Source organism: Drosophila innubila (genome assembly GCF_004354385.1).
Source record: "Drosophila innubila isolate TH190305 chromosome 3R unlocalized genomic scaffold, UK_Dinn_1.0 2_E_3R, whole genome shotgun sequence".
In the NCBI taxonomy this organism is placed as follows: Eukaryota; Metazoa; Arthropoda; class Insecta; order Diptera; family Drosophilidae; genus Drosophila; species Drosophila innubila.
The window spans coordinates 19645177-19666124 of record NW_022995380.1 but is presented as its reverse complement, the minus strand read 5'-3'; the positions used below and the strand labels follow the sequence as shown (position 1 = coordinate 19666124).

Below are 20948 nucleotides of genomic sequence, written 5' to 3'. Positions count from 1 at the left end.
CGTTTTGTGTATTGACTTACAGGGTACTTGCCGATTGGAATATCAATTGAAAGTCGTTTACAAAACGTTTAAAGAAAGTCATTGTAATACAAATATTGAAGCACTTAAGCAGACGATAGCGTATTTGAACTCTTATCGTTGCGCACCTCAGTTCCAAGAAATGGCAAATGGAATGCAGATAAGAAATGCAAATGTGTTTCGTGAATAAAACCAGTTTTTCAAGTTGTTAAAGAGTTTTATTGTAACAGCCAGTCATCGAACTTGATCTAGGTTTGTGGATGCACATTTCGATAGACACCATCGATACAGTTACAATACATCGATATATTACTCAATTACATCTTGAGTTTCACATCAAGCAGATAGTTTCCCAAACTTCAAAAAATATCCGATACAACTTTCAAATGTACTCATTTACAAGAAAATCATAAGCTTTAAATTAATGATAAGTAATTATATTTACAAAATCTACTAGAAAACAAATCTTGATCTTGATTTGCTACATATTTTTTATTTTTCCACTCTACCTTTTTTTTTAAAATAACTTGACAGGCAATTCTGGGAAACTTTATAATACACAATACTCAATTCAGGTGGAAATTACGCCGGAAACCATAGAGGATTTCAATAATCTAGATCTCGATTTCGGTGCTAAGGGTCCCCCCTTTGTAATTTTGAAAATTCAAAATTTCAAATCACAAGTTTTCACTTTAATTAACTCCTGATATCGTAATTAGTATAAACCAACACTTTAACCTTGACTCCGACACTGTTAATTTTTTTGTAAAAAATCATGGAAAATTGTACAAAAATTTTGACTTTTAAAGTTCCTAGGTCAAAGGTTTGACCATCTTCAAGATTTCATAACTTTGTTAAAAATATACTTATGAATAAACAATAATAAAGTCTTTTAATAATACTTGTATTTCTTGACAAACATCTAGTTAATTATATTTCTTGAATGAGCAGCTTGTTGTTGCCAGATTTATTGTTGTTGGTGTGTGGCAGACGCAGAGCTGGCTGTGGCGAGGACATCTCCTGCATCATGAGAGGCAGCTGCTTCTTCTGTGGGTTACCAGTGGGATGACTTCCCTTTAGTTGACCACCCAGAGCTTCAGCAGCGCTTACTATTTTACTTTTAACCACACGGTTCGGTTTTACCAACTCGGCCAGATCATATTCCTTAGGTTTCACTGGTTGGACGGCTTTTACAACTGCCTTTGGCTTTTCCTTTAGAGTTTTCTTGTCGGCTGGCTTCTCCGACTGCAGCTCCTCAATGACCATGCGTGTGGCATGAGCAGGAGCGAGCTCTCCCAGCTGTGAACGTAGCTGTTCCAACGACTTAAGTGCAGTAGTATTATTGGAATCAATTTCCAGCACACGTTGATAAACGCCATAGGACTGTAAAGATAAAGACTTTTAAGATCAAGAAATCAGAAAGAGATTTCGACTTACCTCACGACGTCGTCCTTGAGAATAATTGGCATCGGCCAAACGAAGTAGAGCTTTCAAATTGTCCGGTTCCAGTTTCAGACACTCATCACAATCATCTATAGCCGCGATATAATTCTGTAGCTTTATATCTATAGAGGAATTAAGGAAATTTTCCATTAAAAACAAAAACATATACACGAGATAAAAGTCTAGTACCAAAAGCATATTCAATACACACAGTTTAAAATATACAATTTTGTGACAAGCGATATTAAATTTAATAAATTTGTTTTAAATATAAGTTAAGTTAAGAACTTAAAATTTGACAGTGAAATGTTAAAAATTGATTACTCACGACATAAGGCACGATTGTTATAGGAACGGGCAGCATGCTCCGGATTGTAAACTATAGAGCGAGTATATTCATTTATGGCATTATTATACTCCTTGGCATTAAAGTACTCATTGCCTCGAAGACGATACCTGGCATGAGATAATAGATTCAGCTTTAAATTTTAGTTTTTAATTTTATTAAAAATCAACTGCTCTTAAATGAAGTTTAATAAATAAGTATATATAAAGAGCTACTCACTTTTCACCATACTGTTCCCGCTCTAGTTGACTAAGTTTCTTTAGTTGGCACTGAAGACGCTGCTCCTCAGCAGATTGCTCACAGATTTTAATATGTTCTTCTTTTGGAGTTGTTTTCACTTGACGGGTCTTGATTTGTGCCTGCTCCTTGGTACGTTCCTCTTCCAGATCCATGCGTAGAATTTCTTCATCCGGATCATACTTGTCCCATTTGTTGTAATCCGTTGACTTAATTCGCTGATCGTTTGATTTCACTTTTGACTGCACATCCGGCTTTGAGTCTGATTTGGGCTTTGGAACATCTTCCTGTTTGTCAATATCAATCTTACTTGGAATTCGCATGGCCGGCAAATCCTCTAATACTACATTTTCCTCTTCTTTTAGCTCATTTAGAGCGATATCCTTGGTCTTTATATCATTAGTCCAATCCTGTTTAAAGAAGGTAACAGCTATATTAGTTAATTATCCCACTAATACTCTCAAGATACTTGCATATATCGGCTTTAGTTCCTGCTTATCCAGAACACTGCTATTACGTATTGCCTCCTCGTAGCGAAACAATTTGCTTTCAGGCTTTAACTGCTTTAGTTTTTCTTCGGCACAACGAGTCAGATCCGGAAAGTAGCCCTCTTCGCCGGAACGCAGTATCTTGACGATTTTTTCCATTTCACGTGCATTTTCGCACTTTTCCACGTAAGCGAAATCCAGATGACCCACAGGAATTTCGTATTTCTCCAAAAGAGATTTGCTTTTCTCCATGTTAATAATCAAATTTTCACAAAAGAATAATATGTAAGGCAAAGTTGACACGTTCAAGTTGTTTTCAATTTAAGTTTCTCTGTGTTATTGATTAAACATTCTAATTATTGTTGCTTGACAACGAATATCAAATATAAACACTCAAATGTTTTGCTTTTTTTTTGATATTTCTTTTATCTTATACACAGACATTATTCTGTTATTGCAAATTAATAAATTTTAGATAAATTTAAATTTATACTGTAAAAATTCAAATGGCGCGCCATACCATAACACAAAACATGTGTCAACTGCATACCAAAATTGATTGTACAACACTATAAGTATGCTAAAAATAAGAAAAGTATGTTTTAGCAAGCGTTCTCTAACGAGGTTCTATGGTGTAATGGTTAGCACTCTGGACTTTGAATCCAGCGATCCGAGTTCAAATCTCGGTAGAACCTGTATGAAAATACAAAATATAATTTTTTTTCTTGCACATTTATGTCATTTTTAATTGATAATTATATTCTTTTTAAGCTAGAATTTAGCCCAGAAATACTTTTTAGTTAAATAATCGAATATTTAATTTATTTTTTTTAATGCGCTCATGGTACCAATGTAAATTTATTTCGCTAAGCGCTGGGGAGTCAACACGGTTCTATGGTGTAATGGTTAGCACTCTGGACTTTGAATCCAGCGATCCGAGTTCAAATCTCGGTAGAACCTTGGTATCCTAGACCTTACTTTTATATTTTTGAATTGGCAACAAATTTATTTAAGTTAAATAAAATCCACTTTCGTGGAACAGTTGTTACACATTAATATTTTTTTTATTTAAAAATAACAAAAACAAAAAATTTAATTTCGCCCAACGTGGGGCTCGAACCCACGACCCTGAGATTAAGAGTCTCATGCTCTACCGACTGAGCTAGCCGGGCACTTGCGAGCAGAGCGGCATAATACTTACAAGTATAAAACATCGTTGAACAACCTATGAGCAACGCAGCCGACCATGTTAATAAAAGTCGATGCGAAACCAGTTGGCTGTTAAATTTGTAATTTTACAAATATAAACCAAATAAACATGTTTAAAAAAGATATAAAAAAAATTTTAAAAATTAAGTTTATTACTAATAACTATATTTAGAACATTATTTTTTTTTTTAATTATAAACACAAATTTGTTTTATATAAAACTTCATACACATTGAAACTGGTTTTGTCTTTTACTTTGCATAACAAATCTTATAATTATATATATATATCAGTTCTCGCTGGTCTTCTCTAGCACAGTGTGAATTACTCCATAACGCGCAACAATCTCAAAGACGTCATCTTCACTCCCGCTGGAACTGGAGGAATCCAAATCAAGGGATTTGGTACCGCTGCTCAAGGCAGCCAAGAGCCTTGCCGGCGGACGATAATAAACAGAGTAGCGACTGTCAAAGCTGCAACTGCCTGTGTAGTATTTAAGGAACTTGCGTGCCTTACGTTCTCCAATAATAGGACTTAAAATCTGTTCCGTAAGCGTAAAGTTTGCACTGTTATTGCTCGAGCTAATGCTCTGATTCTGTCCAGTTCCTGTGGATAATTGTGACGGTTCATACAATAGAACACCCTTTTTCGAGATTTTTAAATGTGGTTTTTCGGTTGCAATTATTGGATCTGGAACAGATGCACCGGCTTCGCAACCTGTTGTTGAAGTAACCATGGTACAGTCAGCATCACCTTCCGGCTGATTACTGAAACTAGCGGAGCTACATAGATCGATTACAATATTCGAGGAGCTGGCGACGACAACGGGCTGTTGGGATTTTATCATTTTTTTGGGTTGAAGTGCTCGACCGCATGCGGTGTCATTGGTGAGTGCCGTTGAGTTGCATGCCACACTGTGGTTGTTAAACATTGATTGCTCTGGTAGCTGTGGTGAGTCTGTAGCCGACTTATTTATCTTTTGAGATTCTGCGTCTATCTTCAGTTTTTCCATTTCCATCACATAAGTTTCTCTCGATATTGCCAGGGCTTGTTTTAAATCATCGTCTGATTCAGATGATTCAATTATTTGAGTTCGCTTTCTACTCTGAGTTACATTCAACCTAGCGTCAGTTTGCTCCTCGGAGTTGTTTCTATCAATCCGTGAACTTTTGGTCAATTTCTTTGCAGATTTAGTTGTTTTTTTCTTTTGTTTAGTCTCTTTGCTGATATCATCTTTAAGTGTTTCGTTTTTGGATTCCCTACTGATTTTAGCTAAACTAGAAATAGTTTGTAGCGACTTTTCCTGTTTTTCAATTGAAGCAGTTGTAGATTTCGGTATAACTTCAGTTTGCTCCTCGGAGTTTTTACTTTCAACTCGCTTACTTTTGGTCAATTTCTTTGCAGATTTAGTTGCTGTCTTTTTCGGTTTAGTCTCCTTGCTAATATCAGGTTTAACAATTGATTCCTTGATATTTTTCGATTCTTTACTGGTTTCAGATAAAGTTGGAAGCAATTTTCCCTTTTTGGCACTGGCCGCAGTTGTAGATTTCGAGAAAGTTGGCTCTACGGTTTTTGTAGAAAGTTCTTTGACACTTTTCGATTCGTTACTGACTTCAGACAAAGTTGTAGATTTCGAGGAAGTGGCTTTAAGATTAGGCTTCTTGTTGCTCGACAGCGATTTAGATGATGTAGGTACTACATTTGAGAATGTTACAGCTGCTTTAGTTTTCGGCAACGATTTCGGAATATTAAAGTTTACTTCCCTTAAATTTTCTTTATCTTCTTCTGTTAAATTTATGGTTTTAGCTGGTGTCTTTTTGGGTATCGAACTTGTTTGATTTTTCAACAGCTTCTCCTGCATCTTTTTCTGCAGTGACTTGGGACGACTTAAAGAAGCTGCCTTGCATCTCTTGGGCGTTTCAAACTGCGGTGGATCGGGACTGCTCTTGTTCTCCACCACCCAATCCTCTGTGGAGCTATTGGCAATGTGCACCACATTGGAGCACAGTCGATCATTGTTGCAACAGCTGCATTTGTTCTCTACCAATCTTGGACGCAGATCCTCCTCAAAAGCATGTTGACGTCTCAACTGACGCACACTGCGCTTGAAGTGCACCAAGCTAGCCATTGATCTGGAACCCAATTCCAAGCGTTTATCATAGTCACGATAGCTGTGACTGTGACTGTGAGTGCGACTGTGACTGTGAGTGCGACTGTGACCGCGACTGTGATAGCTATGATATGTATAGTATGGATAGGCAGTCTTGGAGATGGCACTACTAGCACATGGACTACAGGCACAGCGACTGGGAGCAAGTTCATCCCCACTGGAAGATGCTGAGTGACAGAAACGGGAAAGATTGCGACGCTTGTATGGATAATGTCTCGGACTTGTATGATATATAAGCTCATGTTCCCGCTGCCGTCGGTGTAGCTGTTTCCGCCGTGATATTACCGACTGCATATGTTGATGATCCTCATCGAACTCCTGGCAGGCGTATTTGGCCCGCATTTCGACACGTTTTCGTGGCTGACTGCGATACATCTTAATTGTTGTCCTGGGACTTTGACACTTGCTGCTCCGTTTGCATATGTAACGTGCCGTCTCCATGGCCTTATCATCGCTCTGCTCGCTGTCACTTGTGGTATATATTTGATTGCGTTTGTGGTGCGTCTTAGGCAGTGTCGTCTGTAGCAGTGTGCTCTCACAATATGTGCTATTGTGTCGTCTCAGCCAGTTGCCCACATGCTGCTCAATCTGCTCCGAGTCGAATGTGTTCAATATGCGATCCAGGCCAGCCTCCTTCCACTTACGCTCATGCTCCTGCACAATAGGCATCGTATGATCCAGAATTTCTTTATTATCGCCGCTGCACAACATTAACGTTAATTCCGCTTTTGTCATGCTTTGTGTTGTGTTATTGATGTCTTCATCTGCCTCACTTTCTTCGGCCTCGTACTTGGCGTCCAGCACTTCGTCATCATCTTCGTCTTTGAATATCTCTTCCAAATTAGCAACATCAATTTCTCTGCCATCTTCCTTCTCCTCATAAATCTGCAACATAAATTGAAATCCTCGAATTTTATTGTTCATTTTAAAAACTAAGCAATGCTCACCGATAGAAAACTTGACCAGATTTTGGAACGCTCGTAGGTCAGGGACTCCAACACTTCCTCGTCAAACAAGTGCGACATTTTCTCAGATTATTTTATTTAAATTAACCACACAGCCAACTTGATTAATTCTGTCGGCTTTGACGCTTCTTTTTAAAAGAGTTGCCAGATTGGCTATCGATTACTTTTGTACCTATACACTTGATATTGGAAATCGATTGTATTGGCAATTTATTTTTTGCAGTTTAAATATGACCAATTTTTGGAACACTCGTAGTTCAGTAACTCCCATGCACCTCAACATTTTCATAGTTTTTTTCTAGTTAAGTTCCTATTTTGTTACTTCATTTTGATGCTGCCAGATCAGCTATCGATCCCTACACTTTGATTTATCGTTCCGCCACCACACACTTGAATGCAAAATTGAAAGTTCGATAATTTTGCATTTGAAATTTATTTTTAAGTTGCATATATGTTTTACATTATATTAATAATATTAATATTGCAGATAAACAAACGAATACATATTATATGCCTAAATAACTGTTGAATAAACATTTGCCATATGGCTCAGTTGAAAATACGTACATATTTATGTATTTATATGTATATATCTAGATAAACTTTCGTTTTTCATAAGTCTAACGCTGTTTTACTTCTTGCTTGCTCCATTGGCCACTAAGTCGGAATATGTTTATGTTGGTTGCTGCTGTTTGCTTGTCGGGTTCTTCTTTAACATGTATAGTAATAGTATATAGAATATATATGTATGTATATGTATATGTATATTTTTGTTTTTCTTGTGTTTTGTTTTGTTTTGGAATTTGGTTGCCTATTTACGATTGCGTATGGCGCGTTCCATTATATTATTAATACGCGTCTCCGAATAACCCGGCACAAGCATGTGAATCAGCTCCTTCATAAACAAATCACTAACACCCGGACTGGAGCGTTCGGCCAGCTCGAATACGGATTTTAGATCGCCAATATCACTGCCAACACCGACGCCGTGCATACCCTGCAAATTCTTGCTGCTACTGTTGTACTTGCGCTGTATATCGTTCAGCACAGGGAAGAGGACATTGTTGAGGCAAGCACTGTTCGTATGATGCACCAATCGCTGTCCCTGATGCTGTCCTTGATGCTGTCCCTGATGCGGATGCGGATGCTGATGTGGATGCTGCTGCTGCTGAAGCTGGCCAGTTGTCAGTTTACCACCATGATTGGATGGATTGGAAGCCGAGGAATCGTTGTGTTCAGCTGAAGGATTAATCCCGCTGCTGTTGTTGCTCACATTGTTGGCGGTTGATGCATGGAATGATTCACGATTGCTGCTGCGACGTTGCTGTTGTTGGTTCTGATGATGTTGCTGCTGCTGCTGCTGATGATGATGATGATGGTCCAGGCTCAAGGGCAGCCCCAAGGAGGCTCGACGCTCCTCCACCTGATCCAATGTGGCAACGGAACGCGACTGACGCAATTCTGGCTTGGAGCTGGCACGCTTCTGCATCAACTCATTGGCCGATGAGGATGTGCTCACTGGAAGCAGCTTGCCGGCACCACCTGCTCCTCCGCCAGCGGCTGTGCTGTTGCCAGTGACTGCTCCACCGCTCAGCGGTGCATTCAACATGGTTGTTGTTGTTGTGGCATGCTTGCTGCTCAAGTTGTTGTTGTTGCTGTTGTTGTTGTTATTATTATTGTTGCTGTTGCTGCTGGAAATCACGGATGAATCGCTGCAAGCTGCTGCCGCTCCAGTCGTGGCAGCCGTGGCCTTAACTCCGGCGCCAATACTGTTGCTGCTGTTGCTGCCCGAGGCGGTGGGAGTGTTGCCACTGTTCCCACTGTTGCTGCCACCCGAGGATGAGGGCGAGTGTGTGGTCGCCATTAGTTTCTGCATGGTCAGCTCGTGCTCCTGCAGCTGGAAGCTGTTGACGCCGGCACGTGGTGCGCTATTGATGTGCAGTCCCTTGACGGTCATGATCCAGGGCTCGTCGTGACTGTTGCCACCGCCGCTCTGCTTGGCATCTGAATCCGAGTCCGAGTTCTCGGATTCCGTTTCGCTTTCGTCTCCCTTGGAGAGTTTCCATTTCTTGAAGCGATCGATCAGATCAATAAGGTAAGCATTCTTCTTGGCCTTCTTGATGAACGGATACTTGAGCAGCTCCTTGGCTGTGGGCCGATTCTCTGGATCCTTGTTGAGGCACGCCTCGACAAAGTCCTTGAACGACTTTGTGTAATTGCCCGTCAACTGGGGTGGATTGTTCTTGGGTATGAGGAACAGGACACGCATCGGATGCAACTCCGAATTGGGCGGTTCACCTTTGGCCAACTCGATGGCTGTAATTCCGAGCGACCAGATGTCCGCCTTGGAATCGTACTGTGACTGCTTGATCACCTCCGGTGCCATCCAGAACGGTGTGCCCACAAATGTGTTCCGCTTGGATGTCGTATTGGTCAATTGTCCGGCCACACCGAAATCCGCCAGCTTGACGTCGCCCAGTTCGCTGAGCAGGACATTGGCCGCCTTGATGTCCCGATGCAGCTTACGCTCCGAGTGCAAGTAGTCGAGTCCCTTGAGTACCTCGCGCAATATGATGCCAATGTGCATCTCCTCAAAGGAGCCCGCCTTCATCAGATCCAAGGCAGAGCCACCGCCCAGATACTCCATAATGATCCATAGCTTGGTGCCCTTCAAGAATGAACCATAGTATTTGGTCACATACGGTGAATCGCACTGGGAGAGCACCATGATTTCCTGCTGGATGTCATCGATCTCATCCTCGGCCTCCTCCAAATCGATTATTTTGATGGCCACCACCTGCTGCGTGCGGTTATCGATGCCTTTGAAGACCTCCCCAAAGGAGCCCTTGCCAATGCGCTCCTGCTTCGTGAAGATCAACTCCGGATCTACTTTCTCCGTCCAGGACATGTTTGCTGCCGACTATCAATTTGGTTTCGTCTATAAATTTATTTTTGTAAAACGAAAAGCAAAGCAAAATCCCAAAAGCAAAGTGAGTTACGGCTCGCTCTCGCTCTCACGCTCTCGCACTCTGGCTCTCTTTTGAAGTTGGTTGCGTTGCACTATTGAGGAACTAAAACTGGAATTCGTTTGCTTTTTCTACACACACACACTCACACATCAACTATTTGTCGTTTTTGATCCTTTGCGCTCACATTTATAAGCATTTATACAATATTTGTGCAGTGCTTTGGAAGAATCTCGTGGCGCACGAAAGCACTAAAAATTTTCGCAGTTAGTTTTCGTTGGCTTTTCTTTTGCTTGCTTCTTCTTCTCTCCTTTGATTGTTGTTGCTGCTCTTCGTTGGTTGTGTCAGTTAGAGTTGTACCGTTTCGTTCAGTATGAGCTCAAATGAACGGGTCATAAAAATGAGCGAGTAAACTTTTTCACTCATTCATGAACTATATCGTTTAATTTGATTAGTTGATGAGTTATTTTATAAAATTTTTTTTATTTTGACTTGCAGTATTCAAATATATGCAAACCAAATTAAAAATAAAACAAAAACAAAGAAATTCTAAGCCTAAGAAGCACTTGTCATGCATTTAAAATTACAAAATAATATTGTACTGTGATAGGCTTAAGAACAAGTCAACTGAATAAATTCAACGATGATATCATTGAATGAATGAATAAATTAATGTAATAACATTTGAATATCACTCATGAACAACTGAACAAAATTACAGACTCAGTTCACGATTTGGAAATGAACGACTTAGCAAATTGAACTGAATAGCCCAGCACTAGTGTCAATGGTGTACGATGAATAATCGATAAGCTAGTATTTTTATAATGTTGGTCATCGATACATCAAATGTAAAAAATTAATTTGACAGCATTCTACTAAATAATTGAAAAAGCTGCATAATTTTTGTATATTTGTTTGCTTATGCAAAAATAACGTGCACAATAATTGAGAAATTTATGAATACTATTTGCAAGAGAAATGCCTATTTCCCACGATAGCGTTGCAGCTATCGATAAATTTCCTTAAATCCCTAAACAGAAGCACGTAATTTTGATATGATGTTTTCGTAAAGTTTATTCAAATTTAATTAAGTCAAATGGAAACACTACCTCAGCTACAGTAAAGACTGCCACAACGGCTGGCTAAAAGAGAACGGAGTAAGAAGATAAGAGAAGATTAAGAAAACAAGAAGGAATGAAAATGATGTACCTGCGCCGTCTATTTACCCAAGAGTTGTGTCCCGTCACGCACACGGATTTGATGGGATGTCTGCAGCATTCGCCGCAACAGTTGCAACAGTTGCTGAGCGGCGGATTTGCGGGTGCACCCGGACTCGAGAGTCTGTCATGGTTACACAATCTGGCGCCATGTTTCCCGCTGCGTGGTGATCAAATTCAGGTCATTCACGAACCGCAGCACTTTTACCAAACGCTAATGCAGCGCATCCGTCAGGCCAAGAAGCGCGTTGTGCTGGCCAGCTTGTATCTGGGCACGGGTCAGCTGGAGAACGCCTTTGTGCAGACGTTGCGTCACAGCCTGCAGGCACAGTCATCACTGCGGCTCAACGTGTTGCTGGACTTCACCCGTGGGACACGTGGTGTGGCCAACTCCAAGACAATGCTGCTACCGCTGGTCCGCGAATTTGGCGAACAGGTGCAGTTCTCACTGTACCACACGCCGGATCTGCGTGGCATGACCAAACGCTTGGCCCCGCCACGTTGGAACGAATTGTTGGGGCTGCAGCACATGAAGGTGTATCTGTTTGACGATGCGGTCATCATATCGGGTGCCAATTTGTCCAACGACTACTTCACCAATCGCCAGGATCGCTACATACTCATTGAGGACAAACCACTCGCCGATTTCTATGCCCAGCTAATTGAGCGTGTGCAGGAATTTAGTTTGGCTGTGAGCGCCGATGCGACGGAGGGACTGCATCGCAATTGGCGCATCCTTCCCTACGAGGGCACCAAGGAGCAGTTCATTCGACTGGCCAAGGAGCGAGTCACGAACTTTGTCCAGGAGGCGTATCAACGTCAGCTGCAGCGCCAGGAACTAGACACAGAGGCGGACACGTGGGTGTTTCCGCTGCTGGAGATGGGACAGATTGGCATACACCATGACAGTGTGGTGACCAAACAGTTGCTGTCCAATTGCATTGCCGGATCACGTCTCAAACTTGCCACGGGCTACTTTAATCTGACGCAGGAATACATGGACACCATAACGCACAAGTGCCTGGCGCAGTGCAGCATTCTAATGGCGCATCCCAATGTAATAACAATAGTTTACATCAGGGAATCAAACCGTACTCGAAACCGTAACCCTTATCCGATTGAAATTGGTAACCGTACTGAAACCCTAACCAAATGAAAACTGCATTTGTTTTCCCAAACCGAAATAACCGTTTAGAAACCGATTCATGTATAACAGTTATTTTTGGTTAACAGTTCCGGTATTATTTCCCGCAATGTAAAGAAAATCTAAATTCCGACTAAACCTTACACCTAACTGAACCCCAATATTCGATTCGGTCTGATACCCTGGTATTCATCAAATTTAATTGATTTTTAATGGTTTCTCCTCTTTTTTCCTCAGGCCAATGGCTTCCAGGGTGCCAAGGGACCTGCGGGTGGGATTCCTGCCGCCTATACGCTGATTGCCAAGAGTTTCTACGAGAGTTTGGTGCGACGACAACAAAATCATCGTGTCAATTTCTTCGAGTACCAAAAACCCGGCTGGACATACCATGCCAAGGGTCTGTGGTATTATTTACCCAATGCCCGTTTGCCCAATTTGACGCTAATCGGTTCCTCGAACTTTGGTGAACGATCCGTGAATCGTGACCTCGAAACTCAAGTGTGCCTGGTGACCGACAACATGGATCTAAGTCAACGTCTTCAAGCGGAGGCGGATCGCTTATATGACCTGTCCACGACAGCGGAGCGGGATATTGTCCAGCGACAGGTGCCACGTTGGGTCCAGGCTGTTGTCCGCATATTTCGAAACTTTTTCTAGTTGTTACCGTAGTGTAATCTTCCCTAAACCTCAATCCATACATAGTTCAATTTGTTGAATTTAAGCGCAAGTTAATCTAGTGTGTAATTCACGTGTCGTTTTGAGTTATGTTATTGTGTACATTGCTGTAATTTCATTTTTTACCCAGTAATAATTCAGGAAATTGTTGCCATTACATTGGGAATTTCTTTTATTTATCTTTTGAGCAATTTGGGAAATTCCACTTTTCCGGCTTCAGTATTTTAGAGCTAGACTTGGCTATTTGATGAAATCAACTCATAACTCATTGATGAAAATTCTTAAAAATCATTATATATAAATCATTATTATGTAATTTTTATAAGATAGCTGGTTATATAACGCTAGCTACATTTTTTTAATTAGCTATTTTAAAAAATTTAGGCAGCACTGGAGCTTTGATTATGCCGATAAATAAATGGAGTGGCAACCCTGTATAACGGTGCTTGATTTTGGCATTTGTCTTGTTCTTCACATTCGGTTTGAAGCGAAATTGACAAAAACAAAATACGAATTTTAATTGCAATATTTTGAGTAGGTAAACTGATAATTGAATATCCTAAGAGATTGAGAGGTTCTGTTTTAATAGTTGCCCACTCTTGTTTAGCATTTTAGGAGACAACAATATGAGTATCACAACAAGTGAACAGGAGCCCTGGCTGTTGAACAATTTCGAATATGGAAGCGGACTTCTCGCACTGCATCGAGAGATTGATCATTTCTACAACTATATAACGTCGACTCCAACGGAGTATATGATGCGCATGGAGGCTGTGTATCGCATTGAGAATGTTGTGCTCCACACTTGGCCCGAAGCCTGCATCGAAGTATTTGGTTCATTTAGTACTGGACTAAATCTGCCCATCTCGGATATTGATATTGCTGTTGATAATATCTATTGGCAGGGTGAGCCTCTGGTTCAACTAAAAAATGCACTGATTGCACGTGGAGTTGCCGACCAAGTCAATGTGCTGGACAAGGCATCTGTTCCAGTCGTCAAGTTCACAGATCGGATATCGCAAGTCAAGTTCGATATATCATTCAATACAAAGTCGGGCGTAAAGGCGGCGGAGTTGGTCAAGAGGTTTATTAAACAATTTCCGGAGCTGCCCAAGCTGGTGATGGTTCTCAAGCAATTTCTAATGCTTCAAGGATTAAATGAGGTTTACAGCTCCGGCGGTATCTCGTCATATGCCATCACCTTGATGTGCGTCAGCTTTTTACAACAACAGACACTCGAGAATACATCCAGTAAAAATAACAGATTGGGTCGACTGCTTCTCAAATTTCTGGACTATTATGGACGCAAGTTTGACTACTTCAAGTACGGCATTTCGGTGCGGGACAATGCCGGATGTGTGGAGAAGAGTGAGCTGCAGAATAGCTTTGGATATGACAGCTGGTTATCGGTGCTGACTATTGAAGATCCCATAACGCCGACCAATGACATTGGACGCAGCTCATATGGAGCACTGGATGTGAAGCAATGCTTTGAAATGGCATTTTTAAAGCTATCGAAAGTTGTGGACTTGGACCCATCGAAAGTTAGTGGATCTCTGCTGGCCACCATTATCACAGTGCCGCAATCAGTGATAAAGTATCGTAATTGGGTGCACTACAACTTCCGGCATTTGGCAATCAATGGATATGGACGGCATTACGAATATCAAGCCAAAAAATCCGATGATAAAAAGGAACCAGAGAAGGAGACAGCAAGTAATGTGAATGGATTAACTGCGGCACACAAAGGCTGTCAAAATACTAAAGCCTAGGATTATAGCTTAATTTATGCTTCTTCATAATTTTTTAAACATAAGTAAATTTCATTTAATTTTGCATTAAGTACACCTCATTTAATTTTTGCATTTCCTTATAAATATGTAATTTCTTTTTTTTACTTTACTATTTAGTATTATTGTATGTACACTTAAATATATTTTAGAATGGTAGCAAAGGCTATCGCAATTCAAAATCACGCGCTAAACCTTCTCATTCGATAGCTTTGTGTAGTTGTAGTTAGCTGCAGTTGAGAAATGTATCGATTTCGGCCTTCAGTTTCCCAATTGGCCGATAGCTTTCGATAATTGTGTAGTAATCTGCGCGTAAGACAGGTTATCAATTTTAAATTTTAGCTTGCCAATTGCCACTGTTAATAATGCATTTTATGAATCAAGTTAAGCGTGCAATAGCTGTATTTCACTATGCAACAATTAAATAATTCAATTGTTTTACATGAACTGCTCAATCGCAGTGTTTGCAAGTACTTAATCGCAACAATAGCTTTGCCTGCTGCTGCGGAAGAAGAAGCACAACAGCTGTAGAGTTGGGATTTCTAGTTCATTGTGCTGAATAAGTTCACTCGGTCATTTCAATGACCCGTTCATTTGAACTTTTTCAGAACGAAACGACCCTACTCTTAACAGCTGTGAGTGTTGTGTAAACGCAGGCCATCAAAAAATTTGGCCGCACGCATTTCCCGAGTTGTAAATAATTGTAGATTTTAATTGATATTTAAGAGATGCTGAATATATTGCGACAACGCCATGCGGCTCAACGATTCCTACACACGACCACAAGTCGACCGGGCTATATTGTGCTGTAAGTATGGAATTAAATTTATGAATGAAATTGTCAACTCTTTTTTTTTTGTGTGTTATGCGGTTTATAGCGTGCCTGAGATTGGCGAGGATAGTCCACTAGGGGAGGGGCTGCTGACGCCAAATGGCTTGCCGGCATTCAGTGACATTACCATCGAGATGTGCCTGGGAGCGATTGGCCAACAGGCAGCGGCCGTGGAGAAATCCGTGAAAGCTTTGGAGCAGGACATTCAGAGTGGCAAGAAGTTGAATAGCTTCGATATTTACGGCGAACTGGATGCAGTGACAGCACCGCTGGAGACCACGTGGGGTGTGGCCAAAGCGCTCTACCTCGGCAACAGCACCTTGATACCCACCAAGTCATATATGAATATACATGAACGTGCTCGCAATGCACGTGCCTCCAAGTTCTGCAACAAGACTGTTTACACGGCGCTGCTGGAGCAGGGAGAAGAAGCATCTGGCTCTGGCGAGGCAGAGCAACGATTGCGTCAAAAGTTTCTGCTAGAGGGCAATTTAAATGGACTGGCTTTAAGCCAGGACGGACAGGATGGACTAAAGGAAGTGCTCACACAGATGGGACGTGAGCGTGGCAACTACAAAAACAAGGTCAACATGGCGGTGCATGCGTTTGCCCATGTGGTCAACGATTTCCAGCTGGTGCGTGACTTTCCACCCACGCTGATGGAGGCGACGGCGCGTGACCCCAGCCAGCCGTTGGAGGGTCCATGGAAGGTGACGCTGCAACCGCAGATTGTCGAGGGATTCCTCAAATACTGTCCCGATCGCCTGCAACGCTGGAACGTGTGGCGAGCGAATGCGATAAAGGCATCACAGCAGCAGGACAAATCTCTTGAGAACAGCACGCATCTGGAGAAGATTCGTGCGTTGCGCAAGCGGCAGGCGAATCTGCTGGGTTACTCGAACTTTGCCGACATGTCCATGCAGACGAAGATGATTGGCAGCGTTGACAATCTAAAGCAGATCTTTGCCAAGCTGCTCAAGTTCGCAGGTCCAGCGCAGAGTGTGCAGCTTGAGGAGCTGCAGAAATTCGCCACTGCCAGCGGTGTTAATCATAAGCTGGAGGCCTACGACGTCAGCTACTGGCGGCGCAAGCAGCTCATTGCCGAGCACCAGCTGCTGGAGGATAAACTGTGCGAGTATTTCCCACTTCCACGCGTGCTCTCCGGATTATTCGCGCTGAGCGAGAAACTCTTCAACATACGCATTTTGGAGCAACCCAAGACGGAGGTCTGGCATCCCGCTGTCAAGTTCTACAATGTCTACGATGGCGACAGCAGCAACAGCTCGACGCCAGTGGGTGGCTTCTATATGGATTGCTTCTCCAAGGAGCACAAGTTTGGCAAGAACAACGGCTGGATGGTGGGCATTAGGAACAGGAACAAAACGGCAAATCTGACGCCTCTCTGTGCCCTCATCTTCAACTTTACAGAGCCAAAGCAGGGCAAGTTTCCGCTCTTGGGCTACGATGATTTGCAAATGGTATTCAAGACCTTTGGCACGGGTCTGCAGCATCTGTTGACCCAGGCGGGATACAGTGACCTGGCCGGCTTATCCAATATTGAATGGGACGCCTCTCAGGTGTCGGGCTATGTGATGAGCAATTTTCTGGATGATCCTGCTGTTCTACAAACCGTATCCGGGCACTTTAGTAACGATCAAATTATTGACACGCAGCTGGCGCAGAAGACGCGTCTGCTGAAAACTCAGCTGGCTGGTTACAATCTCTGTCAGGAATTGTACTTGGCGGATCTCGATGTAGAGCTGCATCGCTCCGACGCCTTCTGGCTGGATGTGGTTAAGAAAATGTGGCCAGTTTATCAGTGCATGCCACTGGACAAGAAGGATGCACATCCCTGCTCCCTAACGGACATCTTTGCCGGCGACTGGGCGGCCGCACACTTTAGTCATTTGTATTCCAAGCTGATTGCGGCCGACATCTCGAGCAGCTTTGCGGAGAAACACAATGACGAGCACTATGTGGCGGTGGGAAAGCGTTATAAGCAAACGTTCCTCAGTTATGGCGGATCTGTGCCCACTGCCGAGGTATTCCGACGCTTCCAGGGACGCGATCCATCTGTGGAGGCCTTGCTGAAATCCCTGGACATATTCAAACCATCGCAAACAACAGAAAACAATTGAATCATTTACTGTTCAACCAATGCCAACCGATGACCAACAAATGTGGTTATCTATTTGCTGTATTTTTTTATAGTTTAGATAACGTTTGGCATTAATACTTTTAACTAAAAGTGATTCCCCTGGATTTACTGTTTACCACACAATTGTTGCTTTATTTAAATAATTACTTTAATAATAAAAATTGGCATAAATTTATAACATTTATCATTGAATTACTCAGCTCAACGGAAAACTCATTGTTCGTTTCTTTATTTCAAAAAGCAAACAAAAACCTGATTAGATATTATTGATGATTGTATATTGTCGCTATTAATAGATATCCGGACAACCGCTCCAATCTTGGGCTGCCTTTGCCTCCCAATATTTATTGTTGTACACATGCATTGAACTCTCGGTGCCCTCCACCTTCTGTTGCTTGAACCACAATGGCTCATAGGCTGGATAATCTCTGCCGGAGGCAGCTGCTTGTTTTGCCTCCGCCTCACGTTGCCTTCTCACACCACGCTGCTTCTCCTCCAGACGCAGTTTCTCATCATTGCTCGCATCCCAAGCGCCTTCCTCCATCAGTCGCTGATCCGGTCGCAGACGGGAATCTGTGGGCGCAACGCCTTCCTCCGGTTCGTTGAGCTGACAGGCCAATGTGGTGAGGTTGTAGAACTTCTCAGAGTCTTCGGGAGCCGGACGACGCTTCCAAGCAGTCTTGTACTCGCCGGTGGTGTAGCTGGGATTATCCAGAGTGCCATGGGTCCTCAACACGGGTGCTATTTCGATTTGGTCATCCCAGGTGCCGCGAATCAACCACTTCACTTCCTTGTTCCGATTGATTACCACGCCCTTGACGGTGCGTTGCGCCTCACGGCCGAAATAGGAGTAGGGCACATAGTTGAGGATGCACTTGTTGCCATTCGCTGAATTGGCGTCCACAATCTCCATCTCTCCATGCTGATCCACCCAGAGCTTGCCTACTATAATATTATTTATAGTCGTGGTCACCTTGCGCCAGGAATAACGATTCCCGCTGTTGCGGAAGGAAACGTAGGCAAGTCCCAGGGGAATTATCTAAAAAACAAATGCAGATGCGTGAGAAAAGTCTATAAGAATGGAATTAATATGGTATACATTTTTTCTAATAAGTACTCGTATTAACTAACTAGATTTGTAACCTTATTCTTTTACTCTGAAAATTTAATGCTAATTTATAATAATATAAATAAGGTTATTTGATTATTTTACATTTTACTTTTACTTTTTTATTAAATATTTTAATTTTTCCAAAAGTATTCGGAGTCTGCATGAGAAAACCTATAAGGTATTTAGGAGACCACTCACCTGCAAATACTTGCCACGAAATTTGCTAGTCATGGTGAATTCCTGCCAACAAACCCATTCCTTGCTCTCGCAGTGCAGAGCTGCAATTGGTGGATGATGGGAGACCTGCTCCGCCAAGCAACGCCAGCCGAGATCCTCCGTGCGATCACACTCGAAGGTCTCACCCAGGAGGGGATTAAAGGGTTTGCCACTGCGATTCGTTGTCGTGGCATACGAGGAGGCTGTGAAGGCGGCCAAATAGGCCAACTGCTCGCACTCATCCGTGCAGGCAGAGGCAATGTCCAGTATATCGGCGTACTCGTAATCCTCCGTCAGTCGCTGCAGCATCGAAAGCGGTTCATTGAAATTGACGGGCATGGGGATTTTGGTCAGATCCTTGCCAATGAGGTTCTTCACAATTGACCAGAGGCTGAGTGGATAATTTGGTTTATCTGGCACTCGGGAGCGTCGTCTTCTCAGTTGCTGGCCCTTTCCTGCATCTTCAGTAGCTTCTCTGGGCTTGCTTCCCTTGGCCAGCTCCAATGACATAATCCAAGACTGCCGCTCCACTTCTGACGCTGCCTTGATGCGAAAACTGATGTTCCCGCTCGCATCTGAGATAACAAATGTGCAGGAATCAACGTGTTCGATGAGAGCATCTTTAAGCTTGATGGTGCCACGAGCTTCGGATTGATTCACCTCCGACGGTTCGAGGTAATAGCTGAGCACACCACTGGAGAGCACAAACCAACGTCGCTGGAATCCCTTGACCAGGTTGGTCCACTTCATGAGCCAACCTTTCATTATCGGCTCAGCACGATCTCGTTTCTTGATCTTCTGGGTGACTTTCAATTTGTTGTTGTTGTTGTTGTTATTATTGTTGGACTCGTTTCCGTTTGTGGGATTTCCACGTAGTGTTCGCTCGCTCGACATGCTCAATCCCTTGCGAATTACAAAGCACTATTGAAAATTCACTCACTCTTTCAGCTGGGCCATTGCCATTGATTGTGACCACATTTCGAGCTCTTATCACCACACACAGTCACACACATTATTAGCCATACATCGCGATAAGGTTTGACAGTGCCGTATTAAAGTAGTCTCAGTGCTTTTAGATTGTGAGTCAGTAGAGATTGCGCATTATCGCGGGTGCTGAGAAAGCTGTTGTGATAATTTGGACAATTGGGAGTAAACGAACCCTAGGTTAGGGCCTTTACCTCTCTCTCTCGCTCTCTTAACGGGTTTGCCAATTAACCTTTTTGGTTTATTATTTTTTTCTTAATATCTTTTTTGTTTAATTACAGTGTACCTAATAGCTTCAAGAGATTATTTACAAAATATTAATTTCTTAATTATATAATCAGAATCTAATCTAAATCAGTTTCAGGAATGCCCAATTTTTCCATTTTTATAATCTCTCTTTCTATATCTCTCTTTTTCCAATTTGCCAATTAATATCAACTAAATTTTTTTTACAATGTAATAGCCTCAATAGGCTAATTACAAAATTTAAATATTTTAATTACATAATCAAAATCTCTTACAACGGGGTTTCCAATTAATTTAAATTAAATGGGCTTAAGTCATCATTTACAAAATTTTCATTGTTTTAATTACATAATCAAAATCTAATCTGAGTATTTTTTAGGAATTCCCTAATTATTTTCCAATATAAATAATCTATCATTATCCCTCTCGGATTTTTGGGCTACTTAAAACTGTTTATGAACCGAAACTTTAAAATTATTTAATCCGCGAGCCTTACTTAACAATTTTCTTAATTTAAAGGTACACGGTTGAAAACAGAAATATTTCCTAGGGCTCGTGGTTTTCTTATATCGCACAAGTATTTCAGACTTTGAATAAAATAAATAAATAAATAAAATTTTTCGTATTAAAATCTTAAAATTAGTTTAAACTCTTCACTTAAATGCATACTTTGTATTAAAAGATTGAACTCATTTAAAAATCAAGCAATAAAAATTTTATTTTGTATTAA

General features: G+C 41.8%; 7 protein-coding genes and 3 non-coding genes across 11 annotated transcripts; 5 read left to right on the top strand and 5 right to left on the bottom strand.

The window, feature by feature from the left end:
• Window positions 1-891: 891 nt before the first annotated feature.
• Window positions 892-2829, bottom strand: LOC117792827 (sperm-associated antigen 1; the record flags this gene model as incomplete). Its single annotated transcript, XM_034633113.1, has 5 exons — window positions 892-1401; window positions 1456-1583; window positions 1790-1917; window positions 2027-2454; window positions 2518-2829. Coding segments are annotated over 5 exons (1449 nt in total), but the record flags the coding sequence as incomplete, so codon positions are not given.
• Window positions 2830-3155: 326 nt separating this feature from the next.
• Window positions 3156-3227, top strand: Trnaq-uug. The gene has a single exon. It is a non-coding gene; the product is annotated as a tRNA-Gln (tRNA).
• Window positions 3228-3420: 193 nt separating this feature from the next.
• On the top strand, window positions 3421-3492 carry Trnaq-uug. Its single transcript has one exon. It is a non-coding gene; the product is annotated as a tRNA-Gln (tRNA).
• A 139-nt stretch (window positions 3493-3631) lies between these two features.
• On the bottom strand, window positions 3632-3704 carry Trnak-cuu. Its single transcript has one exon. It is a non-coding gene; the product is annotated as a tRNA-Lys (tRNA).
• A 228-nt stretch (window positions 3705-3932) lies between these two features.
• LOC117791942 lies at window positions 3933-7016 on the bottom strand. Its single transcript, XM_034631880.1, has 2 exons — window positions 6859-7016; window positions 3933-6796 (listed from the first exon to the last, which is right to left on the bottom strand). The coding sequence occupies exons 1-2, from the start codon at window positions 6934-6936 to the stop codon at window positions 4031-4033; spliced, it is 2844 nt and encodes a 947-aa protein (XP_034487771.1). The 5' UTR covers window positions 6937-7016; the 3' UTR covers window positions 3933-4030.
• A 627-nt stretch (window positions 7017-7643) lies between these two features.
• Window positions 7644-10217, bottom strand: LOC117790947 (serine/threonine-protein kinase svkA). Its single transcript, XM_034630566.1, has one exon. It carries the CDS (start codon window positions 9782-9784, stop codon window positions 7688-7690), a length of 2097 nt encoding a protein of 698 aa, XP_034486457.1. The 5' UTR covers window positions 9785-10217; the 3' UTR covers window positions 7644-7687.
• A 608-nt stretch (window positions 10218-10825) lies between these two features.
• Window positions 10826-13040, top strand: LOC117791357 (CDP-diacylglycerol--glycerol-3-phosphate 3-phosphatidyltransferase, mitochondrial). The gene is made up of 2 exons (XM_034631085.1): window positions 10826-12119; window positions 12444-13040. The coding sequence occupies exons 1-2, from the start codon at window positions 11040-11042 to the stop codon at window positions 12861-12863; spliced, it is 1500 nt and encodes a 499-aa protein (XP_034486976.1). The 5' UTR covers window positions 10826-11039; the 3' UTR covers window positions 12864-13040.
• A 362-nt stretch (window positions 13041-13402) lies between these two features.
• On the top strand, window positions 13403-14707 carry LOC117791358 (inactive non-canonical poly(A) RNA polymerase protein Trf4-2). Of its 2 annotated transcripts, none has more exons than XM_034631086.1 (2): window positions 13403-13419; window positions 13489-14707. In XM_034631086.1, exon 2 carries the CDS (start codon window positions 13508-13510, stop codon window positions 14651-14653), a length of 1146 nt encoding a protein of 381 aa, XP_034486977.1. In that variant the 5' UTR covers window positions 13403-13419; window positions 13489-13507; the 3' UTR covers window positions 14654-14707. The 2 variants fall into 2 exon arrangements, with proteins under 2 accessions (XP_034486977.1, XP_034486978.1); XM_034631087.1 differs by having other exon boundaries at window positions 13404-13415.
• A 604-nt stretch (window positions 14708-15311) lies between these two features.
• LOC117789963 (oligopeptidase A) lies at window positions 15312-17755 on the top strand. The gene is made up of 2 exons (XM_034629183.1): window positions 15312-15479; window positions 15550-17755. The coding sequence occupies exons 1-2, from the start codon at window positions 15400-15402 to the stop codon at window positions 17639-17641; spliced, it is 2172 nt and encodes a 723-aa protein (XP_034485074.1). The 5' UTR covers window positions 15312-15399; the 3' UTR covers window positions 17642-17755.
• A 98-nt stretch (window positions 17756-17853) lies between these two features.
• LOC117789964 (oxysterol-binding protein 1-like) lies at window positions 17854-19950 on the bottom strand. Its single transcript, XM_034629184.1, has 2 exons — window positions 18971-19950; window positions 17854-18700 (listed from the first exon to the last, which is right to left on the bottom strand). Exons 1-2 carry the CDS (start codon window positions 19880-19882, stop codon window positions 17951-17953), a joined length of 1662 nt encoding a protein of 553 aa, XP_034485075.1. The 5' UTR covers window positions 19883-19950; the 3' UTR covers window positions 17854-17950.
• Window positions 19951-20948: the final 998 nt, after the last annotated feature.